At 35.8% G+C, this 10624-nt stretch overlaps 1 protein-coding gene across 1 annotated transcript; it reads right to left on the bottom strand.

Annotated features, from left to right (window-relative positions):
- Positions 1–6551: 6551 nt before the first annotated feature.
- LOC102611590 (cell division cycle protein 48 homolog) lies at positions 6552–9214 on the bottom strand. Its single transcript, XM_052443059.1, has one exon. It carries the CDS (start codon positions 9138–9140, stop codon positions 6741–6743), a length of 2400 nt encoding a protein of 799 aa, XP_052299019.1. The 5' UTR covers positions 9141–9214; the 3' UTR covers positions 6552–6740.
- Between the last annotated feature and the right edge of the window lie 1410 nt (positions 9215–10624).

Here is a 10624-nt window from a genome sequence, read left to right as displayed (position 1 = left end):
AATTTTTAGTGACCTCCCCTGAGGTTTACAGTATTGACACATAGAGAGAATGTATCCACGTAATTACAACCACCTCCCCTCCCGTTAGTATCCGGTTACTTATGCCATCAGTATATGAGGGTAAATATGTAAAATTACCCTTTAAAATTCAAAAGAAATCAAAAGTGCAGATTTGTGAGGATTGACGTCTGAGAAAATTGTAAGAGTTTACTCCATTAACCAGTGCTCTGCACTAACCAGTGGACAAAAGCAAATAAAAATTTTCACGAAATGAATATTACACTTAGCCTTCTCTTTCACGTAAACAACACCCAACAACATCTTCATCTTTATGTAGCTGTGAAGGAGAGCTTCATTTGCCTGAAGGATTTAGTGCGAAAAAGAGGTAACGAGATGAGTTCTGGTGGTGGCCCAAGTGTGCAACGAAGTGAGTACCGGCGACGAACGCCTTCAATCGCGACTGGAATTGGTGCAAAAAAGAGGTAATCCTCATTTATTACAATTTAAAGACCAGCTGAAGAAAACTCAAGCTGTTTCAAACCAAATGGAAGTTGAAGCAAAGAAGTTGAATTGAGAGTTAATAAATTGGAGGACAATTTAAGAACAGACAACATATCTAGAGAGGCCAAAGGATCAAGAGAGATGGCGCCTACAAGAACACAATGCAAGAGCTTGTGTTTGTAACTCAGTGAAGCTCTCTCTCTGACTTGAGGGGAAAAAAGAAACTCTTTTCTGAGTTTAGGTAATTAACCAGGGTTAGTTTTCAACCGTGGTTAAGAGTATTAACTGGGTTACAGATCTGACGGTCAGCATTGCTTTGATGAAAAGATTGAGAGAATCTTGACCGTTCAGCAGGGGGGCATCATGCATGTGTCCTTATCTCTCGTTTTGAAGTCTCTCTCATTCTCTCTCACTCTCCCTTTCCCTCTCTCTCTCTGATAAAGGTCTTACCAAAGAGATCGGTAATGGACTCTTTGAAAAACGACACTCGTTTTATTGAAAATTACGATGATGCCACGGTGTAGATAAGATTCTTTTGTTCGTACCTGCGCGTGTGAATTCAACTCACGGCCCCTGACGAAGACACCTCATGTGGGCATGTTTGATGCGAAAGATGTAAAAGCATACAAATTGTGAAAAGCGAGTGTGATATTTAAATACTCGCGGGTGTGGCTTTTGCGTTTCTTCTATAGCCTTCATAGCCTTCATTCTGCAGGTTCGCAAACTGAAATTACTTCCATGAAAAATGACAAAAGAATTTAAAGAAAATGGTATATTTGTACTAGGAGGCCTCAGATTTGACTTTTGGTCAAAATTAGTGGACCCACAAACAAGGTCTGTGAGTATTTATTAACTAGTGAGGATATGCTGCTTTAAGAGGGGAAATAATAGCGGGAAGGGTAATTTAGTAATTTCAACAGCCAACTAACAGTCAAACTAACCGGATACTAACGGGAGGGGAGGTGGTTGTAATTACATAGATACATTCTCTCTATGTGTCAATACGGTAAACCTCAGGGGAGGTCCCTAAAAATTACCCGATTAGGGTTATTTTTAGTGAGTCATTTGTCATACACGACAAGAGTTAAAAGGAATTTGGAAGAAACCATTAACTATTGGACCTAATTGAAAGTTAGAAAGGCCATTAGTATTTTGGAACTTAGATGAAGTAGCTACCATCTATCATGGGTAATTGATTAAATTTGTGCCTGTATAAGAAAAAAGTGCTATGTTCTTTTTGCCATACTTTTGTATGTTTTTCATTAATTACAAATTTAGCTGTTAAGCTGATTTTTTCTAAGCATGTGTTAATCCAATATAATATTGGATAGGACTCATACAATGTCTTAAACGTTTTTGAGATAATCCAAGTGCAAAAGAATCAGAATAAAACAATACACATGGCATGATTTATGAAAACGGATCATACCCAGTTGACTAGGGAAATCTGCTGAATGAGAAACAGACAGATATATATATATATATACATACTTACCTAGAAAATGATCATTAAGAACATACAATCGAACCCAAATGACATAATATAAGTGAACTTAAAAGGGCTAGTACCTGGCGAAGTGTATGAAGCAAAATGTATCATGGCTGGGCAATGTAGAATGCTGCTGAAGTAGATCATGATCACATCTACCTAACAAGGAGAAGTGAAAAAAGAATATATATTCTCAAATTCTATCTTAATCCTCTAAATTATGAGGAGAGTGAAAAATCGAATATATATCAAGCATTTGGTACAGCTTGGCTAATTTTGTTTATTTTCTATTGCATATACAGAAAAGAACTGAACCATCAAGGGAAGCTGAAAGTAAAAAGAAACACTTATCATCTGATCTCAACACAATTTGGACATAAAGATACGGCGTTATAAAAAGTCAATTACACGTCAGTGCCCCAAAACAAGCAACACACGACATGCCTGCAACAAACAATAAAGCCTCACCTCAAGAAAATAGCTTTTGGGTTTCCAGGGGAAAGAGGATTCTGATTTAGCAGACAAGATTAAGACCCAGCTTTGGCAAGAGCATCAGGATCAGAGACAGACAATATTTCAACTTCTCCAAGACCAAAGTTCCCCGTGCCAATTGCGCCCGGTACACCTCCATACTTCAAAAATTATCTCAATACCCTAAAATTTGTTTTTGCCAAAATTTTCATCGATACCATTTAAAGACTGATAGAAAATTACTAAGCTATCCTCATTTTAAAACATTTCAACTCAACGGACAGCTCCTCTCCCTTCTCTACTGAAGCAAACAAACACTCATCTGCTGCAATTCCCTCCATTATCAACAAACAAACAAACACTGCAATTCCCTCACCGGCATCACCTCTACCGAAAACAAACATTCATTTTCCATACATGGTAAATCAAACTTCAACACGAGCAAACTAAGCCTGAGAAGGGGAAGCTGCCACAACTAAGAAAGTGAAGCATAGTTCGTCACTACATAATCGCCGGAGAGAGTTGAACATTTACTGTAAAATTGTCAGAATGTAACTAGTTGAGACAAGTAATTCCATGTAATTAGTCTTCTTGTTAATATTCAAGGGAAAAAAACAAAAAGTTAGGGTTTTATATTGAAAAAATAGATTAATTAGTTGTGGGTCTCTCATAACATGTTTGAAAACAAATTTCTAGTTGTTTTGCTGCATGCAAATTGTGAAAAATTAATGGATTGTGCTGATTATAATTTTATTATGTAACACAAGATTTGGTCGTGTAAGGTTATGTAAGATTCAAGGTTGTGTATTACACGATCTTCATGTATTGCACGATTACACGACCTTCATGTATTGCATGTTTATACGACCTTCATGTATTATACAATTACACGATCTTCTTGTATTACACAATTACACGACCTTAAATTCCACATTTTGTTTTTTGTCAATAGAATCTACACATTACATTTAGTTTAATTAGGCTCACAATAAATTGGAATGGTGCATATACATTTACCTGGTGAAATGTCATTAGTTAGAGAGATTCTTAATTTCCAATTATAAGCCATGTTAAGTCATGATATGTCTAGTTATGAGTGGAAATATTTTATCATTACGAATGGTGTTCTTATGTGTATAACATTACATTAATTTCCTATAGTTGATATTTTTTTTTGTTAATTGATTTCATGGATTAATTATATGCAAGCATTCCTCATGTATGCTTGTATGCTTGGCCAGAGGAAGAAAGCACTTTGAAGATAAAAAAAAAAAACTTTTTAAATGGCTATAATATGTTTAATTACGACTTTAAAATTATACTAATTTTTCCATTAATCATTAGATTAATTTAGTTCTTTAAAGACTTAATTTGTGCTAAGAATTTATATTTGCTGCTAAGCAAAAAATGTCAATAAAAATTATTAAAAAAAAGAAGTGAAATTAAATTGGAATCTAAAAAAATTCTACATCATCATTGGTTTGAATTGTAACTGGTGACATAAGATCAGATGTCTTAAGTTTGAACTTCATTGTGATTTCGAATTCCGAAGTATCTATATCAATAACTTCAGCTATCTTCTCCACCAATTCGGCATATGTTGTCGATCGTGGTATCATTATCCCTTTAGCCTTTGAACCTTTGAACTTATACTCGTCATTTTACTCAATCCATTCACCATTGAAGATAATATGCACACGTACCAAAACCATATCTGATGATACAATAAAAATAATAATATTAAATTTCATATACAAGTAACTACACGACCTACATGACCTACACGACTATATTACTTACACGACTTACACGACTATATTACTTACACGACTTACACGACTATATTACTTACACGACTATATTACTTACACGACTTACACGACTATATTTTTTACATGACCTACACGACTATATTTCTTACATGACCTACATGACTATATTTCTTACGTGACCTACACGACTTACACGACTATATTACTTACACGACCTACATGACTAACTATATGACGTACACGGTATCAAAAGAATGCACGACTTGAAATATTTTCGCCATAAATAAGTTATATTGCTGAAAAAAATAATTAAACAACATACATCGCATATATTTCTATGTATAAGAAAAAATGGTGAAAATAAAACATTGTAATGTGAGGAAAATTTCTAAATTTTCCTAAAAATTAAAAAAATTTAAAACCCAACAACATTAACATACCTTATTGGGTTGTTTAATAAGCAATGCACCTTTAAAGAAAGAGTGGGTGTTAAAGAAATGAATACATAATTGTATTTGTGTAAGAAGTTATGAGAGATTTTGAGAGATTCTAAGAGATTTTGAAAGAATCGGCAGCAAAAATAGATTTTGGTGAAAGAAATGAGGAAAGAAATATGAAGACAATTCATTGAGTAAATTTGATGCATTCATTAAGGGTATTTCCGACTTTGCTCACATTTGTTAGGGTATCCATAAAAATAAAAAAAAGGAAGAAATATTTAAATAATTTTAAAACTATTAAAGGGTATTTAATTAAAAATCCCAAGTTCCCCTGAGGGACCTCAATCTCCCGAAATGGGAGCTTTAAATCCAAGGCCTAAGGCCCCATTTTTTTGGCCTCATCCATCTTGGACTTCAAGAAAGGCATAAAACGCTTTTGAGCCTGTCTAAAGTTTGCAGCCTGACCAACAGATATATTCTGCATTGCCTTCAACACCTCCTTTTCTGGAGCAAATTTGATGATACTATCACCAAATTTGCTCTGCAGTTTCCTCAAGCACTCTGCTTCCAATCCATCAAATTTCTCATTCACATATACCAATCCCTTCAATTTGTCGTCACTCAGCGTTGTAACTGGAGCCTCTTTCTTGTTGGCCTTCTTTGATCCCAGAATTTTGCGTCCGGAGCAGATTCCTTATCGAAACAATTGAATCCTGCAAATACTTATTGGCACTCTTGAGGTCAGATCATGATTCCCAGCTGTTGGCCAGCCTCCTTTCACTGCAAAGCCATCCTTCTTCAGAATCTCCTCAAGACATGCTCTGCATAATGAGGGCAAATTAGAGTGATAACTATAACCCTCAACTCTTGAATTCTTGAATTAACTTTTGTGTTGAGTTAGATCCGTGAGCTTCTATATGGTAGCAGCGAGTGGCTGCTTTCAAAACATGTAACGCCATATAATCATCTGGAGAATCGCTAGGAACACTGGTGACTGTCCCTCTACATTTATCTACTAGAATGGTCAACAACACCGGAAGAGCATATCTGTGTTGACTATTTATGATCTTGTTAACTTAAAAGGAAGACTTTAATGGAAGACCAATCAAATCATAAACAGTCAACTCAACCAACCATGTAGGCTTCTTAGGGAAATTCTGATAATCAAGATTGAGAGCCGCTCTCTTTGTGAGAATTAGCACATCACTTTCGACTCTTTACATAAAGATATTTTTCACATTATCAGCTAAGATTACGTCTAACAAACATCAATGCTATTGGATGTAGGATAATTTTAATTTTTATAACATGCCTGGGCAATATAGTACTTTCGCCCCAGAAATTCCGAGACCACCGTACGATCGAAACTTACGCAATCCTTTAGCTAAACTAGTCTCTGGAAAAATGACAACTAAATGAGTCGAGCTCAATGGACCATCATCTGGCGTGGGGAAATTGACAACTTAATTAATAGTTGCAATAGTAATATTGGCAACAAGCCAATAACAGATATTTCAACTATAAGTTATCAGGTTCGTTGCATTTCAATATATCATGTGCTCGGTCTAACTTTGCTGAAGAAGATGTGAGGACTTAAGGATGAGAGATAATGCAAATATGGAAGATTGCCATTTTGCTTCCTGAAAAAAAGGCCTTTACCACTTATTCTTGCAGTTTTATTATATATCATTACTTCAGTAGTAGTTTAAACAAAAACAAAACAAAAAAAAAAGCAATTGTCCTATGGTTGGGAAGATTCTTCTGTCCAAATTTTGACGTTAACATGGATTATGGAATTTTATAAAATTTGTGATGGTGTTTAATTTTTATAAAGATTGTCCACAAAAACGTCAGAAGAGAAAGTGGCAATAAAAGAACTCAACATCAATTAATGAGAGATTATATTAAAGTTAAAACTATGAAATTACACATAACAAAGCATGAAGTGAGTCAACATAAAACTAAATCCTACTACTACTGTTCCTAGGCATTATCATGACACTTGACTATTTAAAAGTATGTTCCATAAAACAAATTGCAGTATCTTCAACTTTCATCGGTTCTAATTCAGTTGTATAGATCATCATCATCAGCAATGGCAGAAGAGAACAAGTCAGCAGCCCCTGCGGTGGCACTCTCGGTTCGATCTGGGAACCGGAAATCGGATCCAAATCCACGAGATTGTTGCAAAGTCTGTGCAAAGAGCTGGTATTTTCGGATGTCTGCATCACTGACACTCCTGCGGGCATATTTCATTGATTCCTCAAAGTGTGCTGCCGTAATCTCATCGACGTCATCTACTTCCATTGCTTCAGGATTCTCCCTCTTCCTCTTCCCGCTTCTCTCCCTCTCAATGTCCTTCTCAATGTTCTCTCGAATAGCATATTTGCAGGCACGCTGACATATCTCAGTAATATCGGCGCCACTGAAACCATGAGCATACCGTGCAAGAGCTGATAGGTCAACATCAGGAGAGATGGGTGACTTCCGTAAACAAGCTTTAAATATCTGAAGACGGGAAGCCTCATCTGGCAGGGGTATATAAATCAATTGGTCCAGACGCCCTGGCCTCAACAATGCTGGGTCAATGACGTCAGGTCTGTTGGTAGCGCCTATGATGAAAACTGTTTTCTTGGCATTCATACCATCCATTTCAGTTAAAAGTTGATTCAACACTCTATCTGCGGCACCGCCAGCATCTCCAACAGAAGCGCCACGCTGAGTAGCAATCGAATCAAGTTCATCGAAGAATAGCACACATGGAGCTGACTGTCGAGCCTTGTCAAAGATTTCTCTCACGTTTGCCTCACTCTCTCCAAACCACATTGTCAGCAGCTCAGGTCCTTTGACACTTACAAAGTTTGCCTGACACTCATTAGCAATAGCTTTTGCAAGAAGGGTTTTACCACAGCCAGGAGGTCCATAGAAGAGAACACCTTTAGAAGGTGACAAGCCAAATTTCTCAAACTTTTCAGGATGCTCCACTGGGTATTGAACAGTCTCTTGAAGCTCTCTCTTAACGGTTTCCAACCCACCAATATCCTCCCATGAGACATTAGGAACCTCCACAACAGTTTCACGCAAGGCCGAAGGATTTGACGTCTCCAATGCAGTTCGGAAGTGCTCATTAGTCACAGCCATTGAATTCAACACCTCAGCATCAATAGTCTCATCCTCCAAGTCGATGACATCCATTTTCTCCCTGATACACTGGAGTGCAGCCTCTGTACAGAGAGCAGCAAGATCTGCACCAACATAACCATGTGTATCTCTTGCAACTCTTTCAAGATCAACATCTTCAGCAAGTTTCATGTTTTTTGTGTGGATCCTAAAAACTTCCAACCTTCCAACTTCATCTGGTACACCAATGTCAATCTCTCGATCAAATCGTCCGAATCTCCTGAGAGCAGGGTCAATGCTGTTCGGCCTATTAGTAGCTCCCATAACAACCACATGTGCCCGGGACTTGAGGCCATCCATCAAAGTTAGAAGTTGGGATACTATACGCCTCTCCACTTCACCATTTGTCTTCTCCCTCTTTGGAGCAATGGAATCTATTTCATCAATAAATATTATAGATGGGGCATTCTTTTCAGCTTCCTCGAATGCCTTCCTTAGATTGCTTTCACTCTCACCAGCTAACTTCGACATAATTTCCGGGCCATTAATCAAAAAGAAGAATGCGCCAGTCTCATTAGCAACGGCTCTTGCAATCAGGGTTTTTCCCGTCCCAGGTGGCCCATAAAGCAAGATACCCTTAGGGGGCTTCACACCAATTGATTTGAAGAGCTGAGGGTGTCTGAGAGGAAGTTCTACAAGCTCGCGGATTTGAGCCATTTGCTTTCTAACACCACCAACGTCATCATAGCCTACTTCGTTCAATCTCTCCTCCTCATCCTCACGTTTGACAGGCTCGCCCTCACAGAAGATCTCAGTATCCGGTGCAACGATGCAGTATTCACCAGGGTCTGTCTCAATTACTTTAAACTCAATACTCCGCATTCCTCCCCTGACTAGGAAAAGGTCACCTTTCCGAACAGGCCGGTAAGATCCCGTGAAGTAGGACTTCAAGTATGCATCAAATAAGTTTCCAGTAACACCCTCGATTGTATCATCAATAGGAAGAATGTGAACACGCGTTCCGTATTTCACATCAGGGCACGCATGGACAGACACTACATCTCCAAGGCGAACTCTGAGATTAGATCGTACAACTTTGTTCATTCCGACTTTCGACTCTTCGCATTGTTCATCACCAAGAACAATGCAAACGGTGTCCTTTCGCTTCTTCCCCTTTACTAAAACGGTGTCGCCTTGGAAAAACTGAAGCTTGTCCATCGTGTTAGGATGCATTGCGATAACAGAGTTATCATCATTGATTGCTTCATCAATGACAAGACGGTTGGGAGACTTCTTCTTGCTCTCCAGAATAGCAGTAGAGTAATCTTTCTTAGAATCAGCAGCCATTGATTGGGATCTTGATTTTCTTCAGCGAATGGGAAACTTGTTGCTTTTGTCTTTATGTTTTGATTTGAGATTGTGAGTTTGATTTGCTTCCACTCTTTATATAGATCAGAGAGCCAGTCTTATTTGTTTCGGATATGGAAACCTTCTAGTATAAGGAAACCGAACAAGGGCAGTTCGGGATTACTTTGCTTGAAAAGGAATAGGAATTAGGAAATAGGAGTACGGGACTCATGTTTCCCGATAGAATTAGGAAATATTCAGTTATTTTAAAATATGAGCTTTTTTTTTTCTAATTTAATTAACACAAAAAATTGATAATTAACAGTTGTACAGAGTATTTATAACAGCATTTCAAAATGCGCCAAAAATTATTTTTACTGTATTAATACATTATACCGTATGTGATATGACAGCTAGCATTTAATGTGTCCTACTTATTTCCACCACTCTTGAGTTACAGCGTCATATATACGTCTAATATATATAGTGATGTTTAATGGTGAAATTATTTTTTATTCTGTAATAAGGGACCAAAACCTAACTAATTTTGGAACGAAAGCTCTCCCCTCATATTATATATACCACTGAGTTGTCATGGACCATAGTTAGAGGCTCGTTTGAAAAAAGTTAACTATTTTATTTATTTGTGTACGGCATTCAACGTATTTCAATAATTTACTAGCTTGAGGACTTATGTAAAAAGATAAAATATATAATGTGTCCGCATAAAAAAAAAAAAAAAGAGTACATGCATTAGAGAATTATTATTATATATATATGACGTGTTTGACACACTGTATTATAATATATTGTATTCTATTAGCACTGTATTATAAAAATATCATACAATATTTGGTACTATATTGCATTATATTAATTTTTAATTATACTATGTTTGGTTTTGCAATGTATTATATTAATTTTTTTGTGATTAATTTAAATTATATATTTAGAAAATAATATTCATTAGTACTTAGAAAAATACTAAACATAGAAGTCTTAAATTTTAGAAATTTAATATTTTTTATTATAAATATTAAAAAAATCATAATTCTTCATAAAGATCAAAGCTTATACCCTCAAATTTTTTAAAGTATAACATTTATTTTCAGTATTTTCTAAATATAATAACCTATGAAATAAAGATCAAAGCAAATAATTTAATCAAATAATCTATGAATAATATAACAACATAAATAAATAGTTAAAACCTATAAGATTAGTTCAAAAGTCATTTTAGGATGATAAAATAAAAGTTTATACATACCACAAATAATAAAGTGATACAATTGTTGTAACATATTCACTAGCAAAATGAATTGTGCTAAATAATCCAAAAGAGAGTTTTGTAGTATATAATAATATTTTATATCATCCTCTCTAATAATTAATTTTAAATTAATATTATTCATATTTACATTTTTATTATTAGTTATATTCAATTATATAAAATTAATTATTTTATATTATATTTTTATATAAAT

This window comes from Citrus sinensis, chromosome 6, assembly GCF_022201045.2.
Source record: "Citrus sinensis cultivar Valencia sweet orange chromosome 6, DVS_A1.0, whole genome shotgun sequence".
In the NCBI taxonomy this organism is placed as follows: Eukaryota; Viridiplantae; Streptophyta; class Magnoliopsida; order Sapindales; family Rutaceae; genus Citrus; species Citrus sinensis.
The sequence above is the reverse complement of the archived record's forward strand: the minus strand, read 5'-3'. Positions and strand labels throughout refer to the sequence as shown.

Coding starts and splice junctions, on each gene's coding strand:
- LOC102611590 (XM_052443059.1), bottom strand. CDS start 9,140: ATGGCTGCTGATTCTAAGAAAGATTACTCTACTGCTATTCTGGAGAGC.